The following is a 23,670-nucleotide window of genomic DNA, read 5'->3' as shown; positions in this document are numbered from 1 at the left end:
ATTGTATGTGGCGGCTTACTTGTTTCAACACATTCCAAAGGTCCTAATGTAATCCTTCCTTGGGCATCTTCCGCTAAATTTTTCTGTTGTAAGAATACCATCTGAGTAATTCCTAAACTCTGAGGCAAAGTGTATAAACCTTCATCTGATAACCATTTCCCTTGAGCTACATCACAATTGCAAACTTCATTTGGGTCCTCACAGGTCTTATTGACAGCGCAAGGGCATGATCCTCTGCAAAAAAGTATAAAATTTGATTATAAAATGTCAAACACATACAACAAACAAGATCGAGGCAGAATAGTTTTTCACAATTTTAAAATTTTGAAAGAAATATTAGATTTTAAAATTTAGTTAACGATTAAATTTAAGATTTAATCTATTATTTGCTAAATCATAACAATTAATATTATTTGGATTCTTTTACCTCTTTACAGTTCCTATGCAGTCAACAATATTGTTTCGGAATGATGAAATAAACCAAGTCGCCGAATGCAAATCAATTGGAGCTTTGTAACAATCGTACTTTATATGTTGACTACAATAAAGCGAATGCGATATCAGCTCTTGAAGCATCTCGGCGGAAAATTCTCGGTATTTTATGTTATAGCTAAAATCTTCTTCCGTAGGAGATCTAACATCCTGAAAGATAAAACTGAAGTAAAAAGGTTTGTTTAGATTTATATATATATATATATATATATATATATATATTATTATTTCAATGGTTTTCAACTTATATTTTTCTGAACTCATTCGAAAAGTTACACATAGCATGGATATTTCAAACTCTAATTATACTAGTAGTTAAAACTTCATATTTTTTCCGAATGGTGTCAATTCTGTATATTGTTGTAAGGAATTAAGAACAGGCGATAGTAAATAATTAAGAAAAATTGCGAAATATTAAAAAGTGAAGTTACAAACTAAAAAAATAGCGATTAGTGATATCAGATCTGGCTCGCAATCATTTTTAAATAAGTAAGTAATGTGTATATAACTTTATTTTTGTAGAGTTTCATAATTCTTATACTTCGTTAAATTGCCTTCATTTTCACTTTTACTTATTATTCTGAAACGTCGAAAATAATATAATATTTCATTTAATAATACATACTATGAAAATATTGCGTTTCATCGCATTTCAAAATCAGTTTAGTATTTTTGTTCACACGACAAATGCATGCTACAATTGCATTCATAAGTTTGAGGTTTTTGTAGCGCGATTTGTTGATGTATTTGAAATAAAACTGTTCGCAATTGATGATTTTTTGTGTAACAATTGTAAAAAAAATTCATCCGCTCCTAAAGTGAATTCATGTGTGACTCGAATTATATTTGACATTTTTTAGTCCAAATGTCTATAAACTGGCTTATTTCGCATTATAATTAGTTTACATAAACTATGTGGATATAGTTGGTTACTCATAAGAAAAATGACACTTCTATTAATAATACTTACTACTTGACTTGGTAAATTATGCTCGACAATAGTTTTGGTAGCGTCTTCATCGCTCTGAAATTCACACTTGACGTGAGCTGGCGGGAATCTTCCATTGCCATCTATATCGATTAAGTACACATCCGGCTTGGTATAACCAAGCAGAGCTAATTCTTCACAAGTCTTTCGATACATAGTGAAATGGCAATTCTTCCCTATATATCCTGTACCTTCGCAATCACACGTAGTGCCTTTGCGATCTTCCCTTATGGAGCATAAGCCTCCATGTTCGCACGTGTTGGGTCTTTTGCAGGGATCGACAAACTGGCAGTTGTCTAGTGCCACTTCGCCGACAACTCTTGTTGTTTTAATAACGTATCTAGGTTCTATCGCTTGGCCGTTTACTATGATATCACGCATGCACCCTATCAAACCATTGTTAGGATTTCTTAAGCCACTGCCTATAACGACCTTGTCGGTTAAATTGAATTTCATACCTAGTGAAAATTTAATGCATTAGTACTTTTACCAATTGACTAATTTTGTGTTACCAATTATCACTGATTATATGTATATGCATGTAGAATAATTTCGTAACTTATTTTTTAAATATTAAACTTGCAAAACCAATTAATTCCTAATAAAATAATTATGTTTGAAATATGAAAATAGCATTAAAGTTCTTCTGAAACGTAATGTAAACTTTAATATTATTAAAATAAATAATATTATAAAAATATGCAAGTCGCGTTACACAGAAATAATTATTTTAATCTTGCAGTATTATTGTGTATAAGTTTAATAAAATAAAATTTGTACTACAAAAGTATTAGTCATTAGCAGATGCAAAAGTGGAAGTATGTGGATATACGGAATAAATATTATTTAAAACCAGCAAATCTGGTTCTGATCGAATTCAATTTTGTTTTTATTTTCTGATTGCAACAATTCTACAATGAGTTTATGTTAAAAACAGCCAATGCATGTAACCTCATTATTTTAAAATGATTTTAGGTCGTTTTCTAGTTTCACAATGGTTTTTCAATGTACTTTTTTGTTGTCAATGATTAGACACATCTGGTCTTGAAACGTATAAACAAAATAAATATTTTATTTTATTTTGAAGCATTAGCTGTTTTACTACATATCAATATACACAGACATATATATCTTATATATAAAAATCTTATATATATCTTATCTTATATATAATCTAAAATCTAAATCTCTAAATTTTATATATAAAAATGTAGCTCTCGATCAAATGATTCGGTAAAACTCAAAAACGGTTAAACCGATTTGGCCAGTCTTAGTCTTGAAAAATTTGTGCCAATCCAGAGAAGGTCGGAAAGGTGAGATATTATTTCAAAATCGCGTAGAAACTTTACATTTTTAATTTGAAATTTTTTGTAGAAGCGTAATTTAAATGAAACAATGGACGGTGGTTAATACATGAAATGTCAAACTTTTTTGACAGATGATGTTCAATTACGTCTAATAGGATGTTTTACGTGAATATTATTTAATTATGATTAAATTGTAGTAAGTAGTTTTGTTTGTAGTTCTATTTATACACAAAAACGTTATTAAACGGGCCTCAAGTGTTACTAGAAACTCAAAATATCAACTTTTTTGAAATGTTAATATGAAAATGCAATTTTTGGCATATTTTTCTCAAACACGGTGCTCTCAAAGATCTCATTTGTATATATTCATTGGTATATATAAAACATTTTCTAGGTTATATTATTTTTTATTTATGTTATTTAAATTCAGAACCTAAATTTGGTATCGATCAAAGGAACATTTTGTCGAATAACATTTTCCCAGTTATAATTTCCCAGAATTTATCGAAAAATAGATAGTAATATATGAAGGTCCGAGGTTAAATAGGTCAACCAGCGATGTGTCAAAAACCAGTAAAGTTAAGCATTATTTAACAACAATATTTGAAAGTAGAGGGAAAAAGATGTATAACCAGCAATGGCCTTGATTCTTATGACTTTGCTATCGGGAGATAAAAGGCAATCTTTGAAAATCCATAATAAAATATTGTCTTCCGTTGGTAGTTTTTTAGCATTAGTTAAAAGTGTAATTATTTTTTAAAATACATTTAAAATTAAAATAAGACATTAAACCTGTTTGCCACCTGGCCGTTCCAAGTTACCCCGCCTATAGCGTAAAAAGGTTTAGATAACAAATTTTTGAAAGACATCAAAAAAGTACATTTCTACAATGATGAAACAGCTGACAGTTTTACTGAACGTAGTCTGATAATTGTTTGGTTGAAATGTATTATTTGTTGTGATATAATTCGTTTGGTTTTCATAATATAATTTAGAATTGCTCAAAGTCAAATTCGACCTTTGTGCCTCGCCCTACTCTGCATGTATACTTTTTATTATATTTACTTTAATTCATCGAATGTTACTTGAAAGTTTTCAAAAAGCAGGTCAAAGAAAAAACACTTAATATATTTTCTATCTCTTCTCGCAGAAATTTGAAAATTTTGTATAAGCTCAGTATTAACTACAATTATACACAAAATCCAGAATCCAAAAAGAATCTGAAAAACTTGAAACGTAATCAATAAGTCAAAAGGCCAAAAAAGGTTTGGATTGGATTATACCTTTTTTTTCTATAGAAAGTGTATTAAACTTTCAGTTTGATTGTATTGACAAAATATAAATAAACTAATGAGGTTTATTGTTTTTATAATACCTCATTGTATATGGCATTCAAACAACATATCCTTATACACTTAAAGTATTAATATTTTTGATTCTCTAGAAATTATTTAGAATGTACCTTACTTAGCAACGTTTGCCGGGTCAACTAGTATATATATATCATATGTGTGTATGAGTATGTGCATTGTATTTATATATGCATATGGAATATTTTTTATAAATACCAAACATTTGTGCTTGTTTGTTTTTATGATCCACCGTCAGCGTTAAAATATTATTCAAATAACTCATCTCCACCGCGTGCCATGTACCGGATGAATCAAATTTCACAGATATTACATGCGTTATATTGTTATTTCCTAAGGGCACCAACTCGAATCGCAGTTCTTCTTTCACCATCCTTACCTTGAATGATAAATATTCATTATCACGAAATGAAATAAATTTGAATGAATTAAAACATATTATTACATCAAAATAACCCTTTCCAGAACTGGTAGTTACTTCGGCGTAAGCCAATATAGCAATATTTTCACTGCTCTTAAAATCAAATTTCAAATCCAAGCTTTCGGTAATGGTTATAGGCCACCATATGTGCGAGTTTGCAAAGGGAAATGTGAAAGGTATTACCTCTACATCGGTTTCGTAAAATTCTGGTTCAAGAACACCTAAAAGTTGAATAAATATTTGCTTCAGATTTGGGTTGTAACAATTAATATGATTTTTTTTATTCATATCATGAGTCTTAAATAATAATATAATATAACATTCAAATTCTAAACAAAAATATTATCTTATAACACTTCTATGTATTGTTAAAGGAAAATATGCAAATTTTAAATGAAATCATATCTAATTTGATTTATAAAAATATATTAAGTTTATCATTTGTGATGCTGAAATACTTTAATAACATTATTAAATTATAATATTTCTTTATAGTTATGGAAACATTCTTAAACATGATTATTATATTTCCTATATAATATTGCATTATTATCATATATAATCATATCAAAATCGAGTATAAGATATACATATTTAAAATATGTGCTATCATCAAATACAAAAATTAGTTTAACTTCTTAGTAGTAGGGCTATTATTATGTAACAAATGGTTACGTAATGGTTAATGGTTCATTGCATATCCTTCAGTAGTTATTATAATTTAATAATTTTATGCTTTTATAATAAAACTGAAAAATGACAATAAAAAATACTTTAAATAAAGCATGTGAAATAACTACAAAATTGCAATAGTTTATTTGCAATAATTTAATAATTTTATGCTTTTATAATAAATCTGAAAATGACAATAAAAATACTTTAAATAAAGCTTGTGAAATAACTACAAAATTGCAATACTGTATTTGCAATTTATCTAGCTCGTTATTCTTTTTTATTTTTTATATGACCTTCCTTACCTATATAGTGCACTTTTGGATTACTCTTCTTAAGTTCGTAAAGAATTGAAATGTCATTATAGAATACATATTTCAGCGAACCCGCAAAATTATTATTCGAAGATAGCCCTTTCTTTTTATGCAACTCTGGACCTCCTCCGATATATATTTCCGGGTCGATATAAAGTAGTTTTAGTGATCCTGGTATATTTATGAGTTCGATCTCGTTATCCAAAGATATCCGTATGGTTGTGTAGTTATGGAAAATAGTTAAATTATGCCAGTAGTTGCTTGTCACACCTTGGCCTAGATCGACTGATATTTGGCCATCACCAAAATCGGTTTCTACGTAAACGGAATGATTTCTAATAGATGCAGCAATATATTGATGTTTGATGTACTCTCCGCTCGCATGAAACAATGCCGAGTCGTCATAACTTGTCTAAAATTTAGAGTAAATATAAAATCACAGAGATACTTTATAACACACACACTATATATATATATATATATATATATATATATATATATATATATATATATATATATATATATATAAATCTCGTGTCACGATGTTGGTTTGCGATGGACGCCCAAACTACTGGACCGATTTTAAATTTTATTGGCTCACCGTGTGCATATTTATCCAACTTAGGTTATAGGAAATTTTGAAAAGTAAATTTAAAATATAAATATATAATTTTTATAAATTTCTAAAAATTTTGACAGAAAATGACCAAAAAAAAAACAAAACACTAAAATGATAAATGTCAAAATTTAAGGAAATTTCGATATTTAATTTTTGAAAAAAAAAATTTGACATTTCAAAAAATAAAACATGTTGTACATATATAGAAATATTCAACATTTAAATTTAAATTTGATGAAATGCTATATTCAAAATCACTGTTTATAGTTTTAAATCTAATTAAAAATCAATGTTTATAAATTTAAATAAAAGTTGACATTAAAAAAACGTGAATTGACATTTGACAATATTTATACAAATTATTAGATAAATAGATTTATAATTATATTTTGATTTGCTTACGAAATTAATTCGAATACCAAAACTTCCTCAAAACATTATAGGTCACAAATAAAAAACGACATATTAAATTTAATATTAATAATAAACAAAATTTTGACAGTTCAGAAAAATTGAATTTTTAACGACTTCAATAAGAAACAAATACATTAATTATTCCAAGTTTTGTTATAGGCAATATTGTAGATACAAAACATTATTGAAAAATATATTATATCATATTATATTAAATTTCGACCAAGAAGGAAATATTTATTTAGTTTTATATTTTTTATAAATTTCCATAAATTTTGACAGAAATTTACTGAAACAAACAAAACACTAAAATGACAAATGTCAAAATTTATGGAAACTTCGAGAAGAAACAATTTATGATTTCTGAAAAAAAAATTGACAATTCTAAAAATATATTATTTAATACTTATTGAAAAAGAAACAGATATATTATAATATATCCAACAGTTATATCCAAATTAGGTAAAATGCTATATTAAAAATAATAGAAATATATAATGTTTATAAATTTAAACAAAATTTTGACAGGTCAAAAGAATTAATATTTTAACGAATTTAAATAAGAACAAATACATTAATTATTCCAACTTATATTACAAATCATATTTAAGATACAGAATAATAAAATTTATCAAATTTAAATAAATTTGGGCGGTTACGATTTTGAAACAAATGCCGAAAATGACGTTTGTTAATATTCCGGGAAATTTATGAATAAATTGATTTATGATTAAGATTTAATTTGCTTAAGTTGTTCATTCAGGTAAACAACACAAAATTAATATAAATCATGATTGAAAACTAAATATTATATTGCATTGAAATCGATGACTGTCTAATCATTAATTTATGGAAAATTTTCAAAGAAAATATTAAAGGCTTATAGCAAGTTTCCAATAGTATGTGACCAATAGTATGCGAAACCATTTCTAAATAAAGCATCGTAGAACATGTTAAAATGTTAGCTAAAGGTAAATAAGTCGTAATACCAAATAAGATATAACAAATTTATAAAAATCGCTTGGTTATTTATTATACATTTTGTAATGTACTCATTTATTCAAATGTTTAATTATTTCAGTTTATTTATTATTTAAGTTTAAAAAAAAAACACTAATCAATAGGATTGATCCATCATATTCAAATTTCAATCCGGATTTTATTTATTATTGGACTGATATGATTTTTTTTATAACAAAAGGTTTGAAATTTGGTTGTCGAACGGATTCCAATTTCAATCAGGTGGATTTTAATAAGGGCCGTTGCAACGCAAGGCTGGGTATGCTAGTATATATATATATATATATATATATATATATATATATATATAAATATACAACATAAAGCGAAAACTGTCCTGATCGAATAACGTTGAGCCGGCAGAAATGGTGGCAAAGTCAGTATTGGGATTGAATTATCCACTGTGAGCTAATCTTCTATGGCAAAACTCTTAACTCGGAACTGTAAGGTCAATAATTGAACGTTTTGAAATAATTAATCGCCCAGAAGTGGCCCGCTTTGACCAATAGGGGAGGAATTGTGTTCCTTCAGAAGCATCGGGAGCTAGATTGGGAAGTTTTCATGCGTTCATATTTTAGTTCGGACTTGGCACTAAACAATTACCATCTGTTTCTATATATGGTGAATAGTTTTGCTCGTGAAAAATTCACTTCTAGAGAGGCATGTAAAAACCCCAATTTTTTGCCAATAGGGACGAGAGTTTCTATAAGAGAGGCTTAGTGACATTACCAAAATGTTAACAAATGTTAACAAATTATTGAACAAAATGGTGCTTAGTTGACCTAACTCGGATGATTCTAACTATGTTTAGAAAACCTTCAATTTCATGCAAAAATAATGAAAGTCTTTTTACTTCACTTAATATGTTATCTTACTTAAATTATTAAATGTATCTAAGCGGGATTGTAGATGTACGTAATATAATATTATTATTTTTTTGAAAATTTTATTATCATCAGTCTTAATGTAATCAAGGCCTTGGAAATCACTTGAATGATGTGTAATATACGTATTACTTTTTATTAAATATATTAATTTGTGAAAATAATGTGCCACCATTATCGGTTGTAAGTAGAGCCATGACTTTCATAGGCACGTTGCATAAGTATACATAATCAACTTAATCAATAAGAAATTCAATCAATTTAGCCATAGACTTTATATAACATATTTATTATAAAGTTTATGCATTTTGCTATTTAGAGAAAATGTTCAACTATTTATTTCAAAAATAAAATATTTGCATACACTTAAAATGGATCAATTCGCTTTTTAATTGATATCTTTCAAACACACTTATAATTTCTGTAATTGTATAAATTAAATTAATTTATTTACAACATTTCATTCAATCCATTTCAGAGTACGAAACACGAAACGAGCATATGCTTTGACATAGATTTTAATTAGAATCGTGAAAACTAGCGGCGAAATTTGAAGAATTTTATGACAAAACTATTAATCACTTGTAACGTCGAGAAAACATAAAACTAGCAAATTGTTTTTTTTTGCAGAAACAAACTTTTCCTTCGGAAAGTTAAAAATTCAGTAAACGGAATTCATGATTATTAAAACATGATTGACTAAAAACAAGAACTTTGGGACTATTACAGATGTTACTATTAAATTGCATGAAACCCAAATAAATTTGAATACGGATGGGTAAAGTCAGTTTTTCACTTAATATTGGTATAAGAAACCCTAAGGTAAAGCATAGAAATATAATAGATTTCATATCTACAACTTACCTTGAAAATAAGGCTAATTCTATTAACTGGAGAATGAACTCTATCTTTCCAGTCATAAACTCTGTAGGAGACATAACTTGAACCTCGCAAAGTTAGTACTGTAGCAGCTGTAATAATTATATTTTCTTTAATGTTATTATCTTTTTCATAATTTAGGCGATAATCAATATATATCTTATATATAAAAATGGAGCTCTGGATCAAATGATTCGGTAAAACTCGAAAACGGCTACACCGATTTGGCCAGTCTTAGTCTTGAAAAATTCGTGCCAATCCAGAAATGGTCGGAAAGGTGAGATATTATTTCAAAATCGCGTAGAAACTTTACATTTTTAATTTGAAAATTTTTGTAGAAGCGTAATTTAAATAAAACAATGGACAGTGGCTAATACGTGAAATGTCAAACATTTTTGACAGATGATGTACAATTACGTTTAATAGGATGTTTTATGTGAATATTATTTAATTATGATTAAATTATAGTAAGTAGTTTTTTTTGTAGTTTTATTTATATGAAAAAACGTTAGCTAACGGGCCGCAAGTGTTACTAGAAACTAAAATATCAACTTTTTTGAAATGTTAATATGAAAATGCACTTTTTGGTTATTTCTCAAACACGGTGCTCTGAAAGATATCATTTGTATAATTATATACTTGTGGGGATATCAAGCAGGCTGGTTTAGATTTGTAAAAAAACATTGGGACATGTCATGTATATTTTTGATATCGAAATATTTTTATAGTCAATAAATTTGATATATTTTTTATGTTGGGAGTTTCTAATTTAATATATCATCATAATTATTACAACTCCCACATTGGTGACTCACGACGATGAAGATAAAGATAAAGGAGTTTTATTTTTCGAAGAATAAGAAAAATTGATTTTGACCCAGCACCATAATCACTGGTCTTCAGAGACGACCTATAAGGTACGTCCAGTCCAATCCATCATAGTTAACGCACTTACTATCTGGATCAGACTTCCGAGGTTACTCATTTGGTATACCCAGACCTCAGTATTTATTGCTGACAGAAAAAATAATTTGGAGCCTGAACTTTTCATTGGAATGCAATTCAACCTCTCTTTCTCTGTTAACTCAACAAATCGTCTTATAATGCTCCCTCCCATTATCGGTGACAACGACGAGTCAAAACAAAATTTGACATAATTTATTGGATTCCACAATTCTGGACTCTTATGTCAAAGAAACCAATGATCCTGATTTGGATAAAGAGCCAACTTCTTTCTCTGATCGGAACTCATCAGATACGAATGCAACGCTTGCAGAAATGGAAACTGTACCCATAAATTATGCATTCTAAACATTAAGTAATTCTGATATAACTAATACCAATTACATCGAGGCTGAATCTTAGAAGTTCACCGACATCGAGGTACAGGAAATTTTCCACATGTTTTTTTTTTTTAGTCAGAACCTTATGCAGAATATGGAGTTGATGGCAGGTCAAATTACCACATACGGTGGATCTGCTGACGAAACATGGAAATTTGTAATTGACCAGTATTACAACACTGGTCTGCTATAATCTGCTTTCCCACCACATTTTTATAACGTGTTTCCCTGTATTTTCTTTTTAAACTGTGACATCAACACTGGGCAGGGAGTGTGTGGGGATATCAAGCAGGCTGGTTTAGATTTGTAAAAAAACATTGGGACATGTCATGTATATTTTTGATATCGAAATATTTTTATAGTCAATAAATTTGATATATTTTTTATGTTGGGAGTTTCTAATTTAATATATTATCATAATCATAACAACTCCCACATACTCATTGGTATTTATAAAAATTTTTTTGGGTTATATTATTTTTTATTTATGTTATTTAACTTCAGAATCTAAATTTGGTATCGATCAAATGGACATTTTGTCAAATAACGTTTTCCCAGTTATAATTTCCCAGAATTTATCGAAAAATAGATAGTAATATATGAAGGTCCGGGGTTAAAAAGGTCCACCACCGATGTGTCAAAAATCAGTAAAGTTAAGCATTGTTTAACAGCAATATTTGAAAGTTGAGGAAAAAAGATGTATAATCAGCTATAACCTTGATTTGAAAGCGGCAATCTTTGAAATGGGGGAGATAAACGGCAATCTTTGAAAATTAGTTAAAACTGTAATTATTTTGAAAAATACCTTTAAAACTATATTAAGGCTTTAAACCTTTTTGCCACCTGCCAGTTTCAAGTTACCCCGCCTATAGGGTAAAAAGGGATAAATAACAAATTTTTGAAAGACATCAAAAAAGCACATTTCTATAATGATAAAGTAGAAGGCAGTTTACTGAACGTAGTCAGATAATTGTTCGTTTGATATGTGTTATTTGTTGTGATATAATTGTTATGGTTTTCACAATATAGTTTATATTTGCTCAAACTCAAATTAGACCTTTGCGCCTCACCCTGCTCTACATATATACTTTTTATTAAATTTACTTTAATTCATCGAATGTTACTTGAAATTTTTCAAAAAGCAGGTCAAAGAAAAAATACTTAATTCATTTTCTATCTCTCCTTGCAAAAATTTGAAAATTTTGTATAAGCTTAGTAGTATTATTTACAATTATACACAAAATCCAGAATCCAAAAAGAATCTGAAAAACTTGAAACGTAATTAATAAGTCGAAAGACCAAAAAACCCTTGGATGGTTTATACTATGTTTTCTATAGAAAGTGTATAAATCTTCCAGTTTAATTGTATTGACAAAATATAGACAAACTAATGGGGTTTATTGTTTTTATATTACTTCATTGTATATAGCATTCAAACAACACATCCTTATACACTTAAAGTATTGATATTTTTGAATCTCTAGAAATTGTTTAGAATATACCTTACTTAGCAAAACAACGTTTGCTGGGTCAGCTAGTATATATATATAACGAATGCTATCCTTCTCGAAGGACCAATGTTAAGGATAACATTTCTTTCAGAACAGCTCATTGTATTTGATTCAATAGCTATTTCGAGGATTCGAAAAAAAAATTTGTGAAGGAGGCCCAGTTGAATAGTTGCTTGAAGTCTGGAATTCTCAGCTTACTCGAAAGATGAAGTCTGATAAAGGAATTAACTTCAAACAAAATAAGGGATACGGACTAAAAAAATAGAAGAATTTATTTACATGGGAAATAGATAGCACTCAAAGCGACACAATACTAGTTATAAAACGTACGAACGAACCCATCACCGAAAAACAAGTGAACAAAATCAATATGGCAAATGATTAAAACTTACAGCGCTCGGAATTGCCATAGATTTAGTATTGTCCGAATGTGACAATTATAATGTATTTTGCTCGTGAAATCAAACGCCGCTCTTCCTTATTTTATACATCTATTCATCACTTATTATTATTACTATTTACCATTTAAATTATATAAATACTGCAAAGCTTTTCTTTTTAAAAATATTTTTTATTATTAGGGCTAGTTACACTGTCAATGAGTTCGTAATTTATTTACAAAAATTAGCAGAAACGCGAAGTCATAATATTGTGGCAAATGTGGTCATAATTTATTATGTCACGTAATGTTTTTACTTGGCCTTGAAAATAAAATATTGTTTTGACAAAAAAATTAATTGAAACATCTGTCGGTGACATTATTATACTAGATATTGATTAACTTACTTAAGTCGTTTCGGGAAAAAGTACGATATGCGAAACGCGTTTCTTTATAGCAATTTATAAATAGTTTATAAAATTAACTCATTGTGTAGTATGAAATATGACTGTATAAAAATATATGTTAAAAATATGATTTAAATATATCTTATATATAAAAATGAATCGCAAAATGTGTTGGTAAGCGCATAACTCAACAACGCCTGGAATTCTTTTTTTAAAATGTTCATTGAAGCCCAAGGATGGTTCCTACGGCGAGAAAAAATCGAATAATTTCCCGGAAAACCCTAAAAACAGTCCTTTTCTTTTTTACATACAAACATTTCCTAACTAAAACGTAGAATCAAATTGAGCTTTAATTTTTTATAATGTGTAAATAAATATGGTGAATTAAAGGGTGGACTGGTAAATTGAAGGATATGTAAAATGGTAGAGAGGAGAACTGGTAGATAGACGAAATAAACAGGTTGACAGGTTAACTGGTAGACATGTAGTACGAGATGACAGGTAAATTGGGAAGCAGGTAAATTAATTGACAGGGAAAATGGTGTATTGATAAACAGGTCGATAGGTAAATTGATAGACAGGTAAATTGATTGACAGGTGTATTGGTAGACAAGTAAATTGGTGAAAAGTTAATTTGTTGGATAGCTGGTGGTCAGGTAAATTGTAAAATGATAGACTGGACAACTGGTAGATAGACAAATAACAAGACTGGTTGATAGGCAAATTGGTAGACAGGTGAAATAGGTTGATAGGTAAATAGGTTAACTGGTAAATTGGTAAGCCGGTAAAATGGTAGATTGATTAATAAGTTGAAGTTAAATTCGTAGACAAATTGTTAAATAGGTAAATTGTTGAGCAGATAGTAGTAACGTTAAACTAAATGTAACAAATGCACATCTTTGTTCAACTTTTTAATTTAAACAAAATCACGGCAAAGCGTGAACGGGTACAGCTAGCATTAAATTTTTTTTTTAAATCATTTACAAAAAATAGTTATCAGTTATATTTAAAACGAATGCCCCTTTGTTCCTTGAGCTGAGTCCTGAATTCTTAAAGAATCTGCCTTTAATTGTTGGTATTAAAACTTGATAAGCGAAAGTATCATTGTACTAAATATTTGTCCTATTAAGCTTAGCCACGTTGAATAGTAAATTTTTTTATTTGAGCTCAGCTATTTAGTTCATGATACCTGAATATAATTTGTAAGGATACGTTATTTAATTCTTCTATAATTGAATTCCTTTATACTTAAAAATGAGAAATTGGATTTGTTTTGTCCCTGATGGCTCCACACACCCATCGACGTGACAAAGAGGAACATATGACACATTTTAGAAAAATAGTCACTGTACGATAGTTTGATAATGGTTTGTTTGATTCGTATTATCAAACGTGATGGTTTAGTGACAGTATAATTAGTGAAACTCAAGTTGGGCCTTTGTGCCCTGGCCTACCTCACAGTAAAACTCTGTTAAGACTATTTTCCTGGGACCGGACAAAAAATACATCCATGCGAAACAGCGTATTATGCAGTATAAAAACAATGTTTCAAAGTGCAGAAACCATAAACCACGTAAAGTGGTGTATTGTACGGGATCGACTAACCTAAATATTGGAAGTGAATTTCTTTGACAAAAATATAGTCAATAAACGGTGTACAACGTAATTATTGTAATTATTGCTATATTAAAATGCTTCATTCTAATAGAATAAAACTTTAAGGATATGTTTTATAATACATTATTTCAAGAAATTAATAATAATTTACTTACTGTAGACATCGCACTGTTCTCCTTCATATCTGGTTCCGAAACAGTCACAAGTCAAACCGTTATAATGGTTCACGCAATACGATCCGACGAAACAGAGATTTTCTCTTGTATGACATCGATCCAGGCAACCCTCCTGCACGTTCTCATGTTTTGTGGCAATAAGAGGCCTGATAGGTAATAGATCTGATGCCGCCTTACCAGAGCTCAGTACTACATCTTTTATGCATCCAACAAATGATTCTATTATATATTTCACACCATGTAGCTTTTCCTCTGAGCTCAAACCTTAAAGAATTTTTGGCAAATTCTGTATTAATTTTGTTGTCATATGAATCAGAAACTGTGACATATTGAAGTAAATGGATAATTTACATCTAAGTGAGTTTTAAGACTTGACTTGGTAAAAGCATAAAATTTTATTAGATTAGATAAGCTATTTTTGTTATATGGCTGCATTCTTACCTATGAAGTTAATGTTTTTATAGTTATCCGTGTAAGATAAAATATAATATGAAAACGATCAATTTTCTATTTTGTTTTCATATTCATTCATGGTTTATTAGTTATAAAAGCACCGGACTAAGAATAAATGTTATCCAATTTTTATTCAAAAATATTACGAAATCTTAATTTAAAGCCGATGTGATTGATTATGGTATAAATATAATCCTTATACGTAATATTATCAGTATGAAATACTTGTGAAAGATATATATGACCCAATTTTTATTGATGTATTTCAATTTTGAGCTGATTGTCAATTATTTATCGACCATTTTTATTGATTTTATAATTCCAATTATCGTCTGATTGCAACATGATATAATTTTCGGTCTCACTAAATTAGTTGACTTAATTAACTATTTTAATTAATTAGTTGACTTATATAACTTAATTTGAAAAATTGATATTTTTGACGATAAAAAATTGTTATTTAATAATTCACCATTATTTGGCATTAATAAAGGGCAATATTTTTATATGTAAAATATAAAGTTTCTGCCTAAAGTGTTTATTAAGTACATACAATTAAAAAAATCATATCTTTCAACAAGCAATGAAAATGTTTGACTAATTATTTATACAATCAATATCCGGAGGAATGATAATTTATACAAAAATAGCAAAATGCTTTGGTAAAATATATTTAATTGTTCTTACCGCCAACAAGAACGACTGATGTCAGATTGGTAAATACGCCATAATTAGTTTCAGTATTTAAACCTTTAATATAAACTTCCTCCTCTTGTGAATCTACGCTTGCAATTAGCCTGGCTCCGTGGACGTCAATCCTTACCTATGAATAAATACAGAATATATGTTAAACATAATCGAATAAATTTATTGTTACTTATAAAACTACATATATATTTTATATAAATACTCAATAAATTTAATGAACGTGCTTTTACGCCAGCCATAAAATTTATTATAACCTCCTCCTCATAATTTTATTTTTAACATCATCTACTGAGACTATCTTAAAATCATATTTAAGTTTTGTAAATTATTTTCTTAATTAATTATGTAAATCGAAAGGTTATGTAAACTGTTTAGGTATATTGGAAAATTTTATAGTCTCCAATTGTCATTTTAATTTACGGCTCCTATAAACTAACAAACAAACTTCTTCTTCATTTATTACATACATTTGCAACTACATACAATAAAAGATATTCAGTAAATCTATTGGCAGTGAATGTGTAATTTGAAAATGAAATATATGTAGGTGCTGAGGAGAAAAATGCTAAATTGCATTTTATAATCTACTTCTAATTAAATGATAACTGGTATAGTTATAAACTAAACCTAAAAGAAAATTTTTTTAGTCTTCTGGCAGTAACCACCGATAGCAGTGATATTGCCAGTTAGTTTGTATGAAATGAAGTAATTAATTCGACATTTATATGTATTTAATACATTTCACTATTCAGGATGAACATAATTCATATTCTAAAGAAGACTGAAATTAATTCGAAAACAATGGGACATTAGTATCAAATTAGGCGCCTACCATAACATTGTGCCACTCGTCCCTGTTCAAGCCCTCTCCGACGGTAACACTCGTGGAATGTTTTCCAAATACGTGGACGACCTTCAATTGTCCCTTTTCAACGATCACATATAAAGCATAAGGTTCCATGTGGAGACCTTCCGGTGTTTTCACGTTGTGATATACGAGCAGTCCATGGGGTAATCTCGTTCGAAATTGAAATGATATTTCTCGACACAATCTGAAAGAATTTATATTTATTTTAGGGTAAAGCCGATATCTCAGAAACAAGTAAAGTTAAGAATATTTTAACGACAGCATTTGAAAGTAGAGGGAAAAAGATGTATAACTAGCCTCTAGCCATCACCTTGATTCTTACGACGTCGCTATCGGGCCATGAACTGTTATTGATGTATATACAAGCATATATACATCAGCCAAAAAGTGAACGAAAAAATTAAGCTGATTTTTTAAGAAGAATAACAAATCCATTTCATAGCAAAAAATATGATAACACGGTAATTATTCGATTAATGTAAAGTGGTTAGTACATATTTCTGCGTTTTCTGATGGAGTATACTAGATGATTTATATTTTTAATCACATTTTTTATTTTAACTATTATATATAAACTACGAATACATGTATCCAGTAATACACAAAATTTAACATACCTTAGCTGGAATGTCTGTATAACTTCTCCGTCGAGTTGTATGAAAGTGTTGCTTTGTGCAAACATAAAAGTTTTCTCGTGCCCAGTCTCTTGGAAAGTGAGTTCGACGCCTCGTTCTTCCGCCGGAACAGGCCGCGGCGTGCTTGGCACCGGATATAAGCCTTTCATGGATTGCGTTGCTTCCGTCGGCGCAGATTCTGTAGTCGTCATATACGGGTGAAGGGTGTCTATAAAAATATGTTTAATATATTTTTAATATATATATATATATATATATATATCTTATATATAAAATTCCTCTGTAACTATGTATGAATGATTAATTCTCCTAAACTGTAATTCGGATTTTCATGAACCTTCCTGAAGTTTGTTCGGGATTTTTTCTAGAATTGTTAGATTCATAGAAATATAGTTAGATTGTAGAAATAAATGGAAAAATTACAAAAAACCGCTTATTATTGTTTGACCCTGAAAATATTTAGGGCATGGTTTGACATTAAAAACAAATGAAGACTGTCATTTGTCAAACATTTCTATTCACTTATAGGCTAAGGCAATATTAAAATATAATAAATTCATGCTCCAATTTGCATGGAATTTTGGAATTAGGTTAATCTTACTCTTAAATTTAAAAGTGAAAATAATTTGTACTCTTTTGCCACTTCCCGGGGGGATAACGTCCCTTTGCAGTGGTGCAATTGTATCTCTTTCAAAATAACATCGGATATCGACAAAATAACTAATTAGAAGAGAAAAATGTTTAATAATGTTTTTTAAAACAGCAATTACTTTTCAAGTTACTGGCTACTGAAAATTTTATCGAAAATCATGCAATGAACAAAATTATATCAATTAAAATCCTAATAAACCTGTGTTCAATAAAGTGTTCTAGGAACAATATTAAGCTAGATATGAAAATAGTACTTAAAATAAGCTTTAAATTGAGTATTTCTGCTTGTAAAATGAGTGAGCTATCATGCAGATAAAGGACGCATACAATGTTTTTTTTTTCATTTAAATTAAATAGTTTATGAGTGCCATTTCCACCAAAATCAAGAATAATTGTATTCCCTCTAGAATTAACTTGGTATATGGGATCTTGATGGATTCTAGGAAATACAACTTTAGTACAAACGATTTCCAAAGATTTCATGAAAAAAAAATCTATTTAAAAAACAACCAATTTCTTATTATTATATCTCTGAAAGAATAAAAGTATAAAGGTATACGAGTATAGATGAAAATTCAAGGTTTTTTTTTTACTAGTTATTGCTTTGGTAAAATTTATGATAGAGAAAGTTGTAGCTCATTTAATTACCTGTAAAATAGTGTATTGCAAGTTCTGATAAAATCAGAATTAAAAGAGTTATAATCCAATTAATGCGGTGGGTGGTGAAGGAGTGCAAATTGTTTTCACTCCCGAACTTAAGATAAAGATTAGCCTATTTCCGACACACGTTTTTTTTCTCTCCATTTACTGAAATGATTTTGTTGATCGTAGGTTGAATAGAGCACATGTTAACAGTATTTGACAAATTAATTCACTTCACATATGAACTTAAGTATTCGTTAATCCACCCTATATATGCCACCAAATTATCTATATTTATATATAGACTTCAATTTTCAACACGTGTATCTTATCCTATGACCACAAATCACAAAGGCAGGCGATGATTTTTTGTGTGATACATTTGGAAAATCAATGTTTTAGTCGTGAATAAACAAAAAATCATTCATTTATACATCCACATCTACAGATATGAATAAAAAATTGTATAACCCTTGACATTAAAATAAATTGAGCGATTGGAAATAAATTTGTACTATAAATTGCAATGTTTAATTTTTAATTTACAATTTTATTGAACGTATTTTAATATTTGTTAAAGGAAATCATCATTTGAAGCAGATCTACATTTATTGGTGTAAATAGTGATTAATTACTATGTAAATAGTAATAATAAATAGTGGTACAGGACAACTTCTGTCGGGTTATCTAGTATATATATATATATATATATATATATATATATATATATATATATATATATATATATATATTAGAGCGGGTCGATTTGTATGTGTCAAAAAAAGTCGCTTGGGCACATATGATTTTCGGATACTAGGGATGAAAATAAGATACTTTGCTGAATAAACTATACCTCTAAAATGAATTCTGATGTCCCGTGCATTTATGTTTTAGTATTTTATTTCATTTTATGTTATTTTATAAACTTGTTATATTATAAAATATACTATGTTGTATTGTATCTGTATTACATGCATTATAATTGTATTTGTAAATCTGCTTGGAACCATTCTGTTGGCTGTGTAATCAAATAAATAATATATATATATATATATATATATATATATATATATATATATATATATTCAATAGATAAGTCCTGGATTTTTTCAATATATTGATTGTTTCTTTTCCGAACAGTAAATCCAATAATAAAAAACAATTTGTTTTTTGAAGATGTTTAATACGACGTTTCGGAACTAGGTACGTTCCATCATCAGGTTTATTCTGTCAAATACAATGTTTTTTAAAAATATTGATTAACATTAATTAATGATGGTCAATACAGATTAATTAGAAAAAAATTAGAAAATTTTTTTATAAAGGAATGGATTATGTACCGGGGTAAAGAGTAATAAGAATTAACTAAAAAAGGTTTTATATAAAATTGAGAAGCAAAAATTATTTACCTGTAATAATTTATATATCCATATCACTAATATTTTTTTGTTAAAAACACTCGATTTTTTTGGAGGATATTTGTAGATGTTACGACTACACAAGACTTAAACACACTGATATGGAGTTCTGTCGGCCAGATGAAAAGGACAACGTTCGGAATTCTTGGCAAAAATGATTTTTTATGGCTCTTGTATTGGTAATTTATGAAAAAAGAGGAAATATTACTTTAGTAAATGTTGAGAAATATTATGTATATATATATATATATATATATATATATATATATATATATATATAAATGCACATGCATATGCACACCTACATACTCATACATACATATGCACATATCTATATATTAATGTATCTACAATTATATACATGAACATATATGCAAGTGCATGTATATAGTGTACACACAAAAACATACATATAAGCACATATATGGATGTGCATATATTATAACACATATACATGTATATATATACATATTCAAAAATTATTAGGATTAATTGTTTTTAATCAGGTTTAAAAAATTTAGATATGAGTCATGAATGATATTGTGATCTGATCTTTTATTAACACTATTTGACGAATTCAAAAAGATTAAACTGCTTTCAGGAAAAAGTCTTTTAAAAGTACAATCCTCTCTATAAAAAATATTGGGTTCAAAGGTGAAATTATGTGAGTTTTAGATGGAATGCTGGACAACAGTGCTTTGGAAATTTCGGCTTTTATGATGAGTGACGCTTAATTCATGTTGTCTCATTCTCTTATGAATGTATTGTGATGTTTGGCCAATGTATTGTTTTTGACAAATTTTGCAAGGGATGGAATAAACTATGTTAGTATTGAATTTAGGAGGGGTGGTGGATTTAATTTTTGAAAACATTTTTTTAAAAGAATATAGAGCTGTTCCTGAAATAAAAATATTTTCTTCTTTGAGTAATTTGGCAAAATAATCAAATAAGCCTTCAATGTAAGGCATGCTGTGAAAAGTTGGTTTAATATTGTTGTCTTGGAATAACTTGGAGATGGATTGATAATTGTTACTTTTATGATAGGAAAGTCTTTTATTGGTAATGGAATTGATGAGGGTGAGGAGATATCCGTTTTCTAATAAAGTTTTAGTTACTAATGTTGTGTTTTGGGTATGAAAAGAAGAGTGAGACAACATGATTGCGTGGTCTATCAAAGAAATGATTGTATTGACTTTATAATTTTTGGGACAATATGACGCGTAATGAAGGTATCTTCCTGACCATGTAGATTTTCTGTACCAATTTGTGCAAATAATGTTGTCAATTTTGTGTACAGTCACGTCTAAAAAACTTAATTTGTTGTCGATTTGTGTTTCATGTGTGAACTGAATGCTCTTATTGTAATTGTTAAAGGTATCGAGTATCATATCTGATTATTCTTTGTCTATTATAAAAGAACTGTCATCTACATATCTAACATAAAAATATATTTGGAAATTTAATGTGGAGAAATCAGAAATTTCAAGGGTTTGTAAAACTAGATCTATAATGCCAGGGGATAATGGGATAATGGGATAATCTACATATATATATAAAAATATGTCGGGTTTTCTTCCTGACGATTTAACTCTAGAACGCACGAACCGATTTCGACAATTTTGCATTCGTTGGAAAGTCTCAGGCTCCGCCAGGTTTATAGCTAAGAAAATTAGTGGTGCTAAGCTAAGAAAATCATTGTTTTTCACATGGGCAGTTACACGTTGCCTGTTCACGAGTTGGAAAACCATCCGCTTTGTTTGTGTTAACGTCAGACCAAATAACAAAAAATGTGGTTTACCAAAGAACACTTCAATGAAACGGATAATTTGCAAATTCACTGTCATTTACTTAGAGAAGTTCAACTAAAAAACATTTCATTTTTGTAATCGAAATAAATTAATTACACTTGTGCAATAAAATCAATTTTTTCCTTTTCAAATATAAAACAAACGGGTTTGGTAGTATAAACATATATATATATATATATATATATATATATATATATATTCAATAGATAAGTCCTGTAATAATTTATTAATAAGTAAGTAATAAATTATTACAGGTAAATAAGTTTTGCTTCTCAATTTTATATAAAACCTTTTTTAGTTAATTCTTATTACTCTTTACCCCGGTACATAATCCATTCCTTTATAAATTTTTTTTCTAATTAATCTGTATTGACCGTCATTAATTAATGTTAATCAATATTTTTAAAAAACATTGTATTTGACAGAATAAACCTGATGATGAAACGTACCTAGTTCCGAAACGTCGTTATTAAACATCTTCAAAAAACAAATTGTTTTTTATTATTGGATTTACTGTTCGGAAAAGAAACAATATATATATATATATATATATATATATATATATATATATGTATATAAATAAATAAAATATACTACCACAATTTAATATAAAAATCTGACAGAAATTGAAATTAAACTAGTGGGGTGGGTGGCATCGTGCCTTAAGGCAAATTGCTGGAACTTCTCGTACCGTAACGAAATGTTCGAGGATTACTGAATGTTTTCAAATAGATTATTATAAATATTGTAACATTGTCTAATATTTATAAATATTATATAAACTGAATTGCAGAGTTGAAATTATTTGTAAAGTATATTAGAACTATAGTCAGAATTAAAAATAAATATTTTCAATAAAAAAAAAAAAAAAAAAGAAAAAAAAATATGGGACAATTTTTTTTTTCCAAAATCGATTATTTTGTTAAGACAAGCAGAAAGTTCTTTGAATCATTTAAATCGGACGCTTAGTTCTCTCAAAAACTGCCATTTTTTACATATTTAGCTCCGTATCTTCAAAATGGCTGGGCCTGCCTTTGCCAAAAACTAATAAACTTTTCTCCCAATCATTACTAATTGAATGTTTTTTAGATCATTTCAAATCGGATACTCCGTTCTCTCAAAAATACGATTTCTATTTTCTGCACTCTTTGCTCTGTATCTCCGAAACGGCTGGACCTGCCTTTGCCAAAAACTAATCAGCTCTTTTCCCTATCAATACGAATCGGATGTTTTTTGAACCATTCAAATCGGTTGATCCGTGCGCCCTAGAACGTGACTGGAAATTTGTATCCACACATACATACACACACACACATACACACACACACACACACATCCATTTTTTCTGAGGTATGCCAAAACGTTCAGAAACCTTCAAAACGTCGAGAAATGTAAAAATTTTCAATTCCGATTTTCGGCCCATTACAATAACTTACCCTACGGGAAGTTAAAAAAAATAATTTTATTTTACTTGTTCAAGACTTCATAAAGATCATGTGCTATTTACAATTTTAGAACGACAATGCTTAGATACATGTCAACATTTTTAATAACATATAGGGGAAGTACGCACAAAATGGCATTGTTTATTGTTTTTCAAAGGTTTTACAACAAATGCAAGTCTCTTCTATTTACCGATGAATCTTTTGGACACAGTGTACGTGTTTTGCGTAA

General features: G+C 28.6%; 1 protein-coding gene across 2 annotated transcripts in view; it reads right to left on the bottom strand.

Moving 5' to 3' along the window:
• The window catches only part of LOC113371516 (contactin-associated protein-like 5), an 86,696-nt gene that overhangs the window by 22,893 nt on the left and 40,133 nt on the right, over positions 1-23,670 (bottom strand). For both annotated transcript variants that reach the window (XM_026612141.1, XM_026612142.1), the window contains exons 4-14: positions 17,460-17,685; positions 16,807-17,026; positions 15,954-16,089; positions 14,793-15,077; positions 9,366-9,472; positions 5,556-5,976; positions 4,603-4,799; positions 4,356-4,536; positions 1,463-1,938; positions 428-642; positions 20-234 (exon numbers count right to left, since the gene is read on the bottom strand). In XM_026612141.1, the coding sequence (XP_026467926.1) occupies positions 20-234; positions 428-642; positions 1,463-1,938; positions 4,356-4,536; positions 4,603-4,799; positions 5,556-5,976; positions 9,366-9,472; positions 14,793-15,077; positions 15,954-16,089; positions 16,807-17,026; positions 17,460-17,685 (2,679 nt within the window). The remainder of the gene's footprint in view (positions 1-19; positions 235-427; positions 643-1,462; positions 1,939-4,355; positions 4,537-4,602; positions 4,800-5,555; positions 5,977-9,365; positions 9,473-14,792; positions 15,078-15,953; positions 16,090-16,806; positions 17,027-17,459; positions 17,686-23,670) is intronic.

The sequence above is a fragment of the Ctenocephalides felis genome, unplaced genomic scaffold, assembly GCF_003426905.1.
Source record: "Ctenocephalides felis isolate EL2017-DRISC unplaced genomic scaffold, ASM342690v1 CF-g0.4_SCAFFOLD_01492, whole genome shotgun sequence".
In the NCBI taxonomy this organism is placed as follows: domain Eukaryota; kingdom Metazoa; phylum Arthropoda; class Insecta; order Siphonaptera; family Pulicidae; genus Ctenocephalides; species Ctenocephalides felis.
This window is presented reverse-complemented; position numbering and strand designations above follow the sequence as displayed.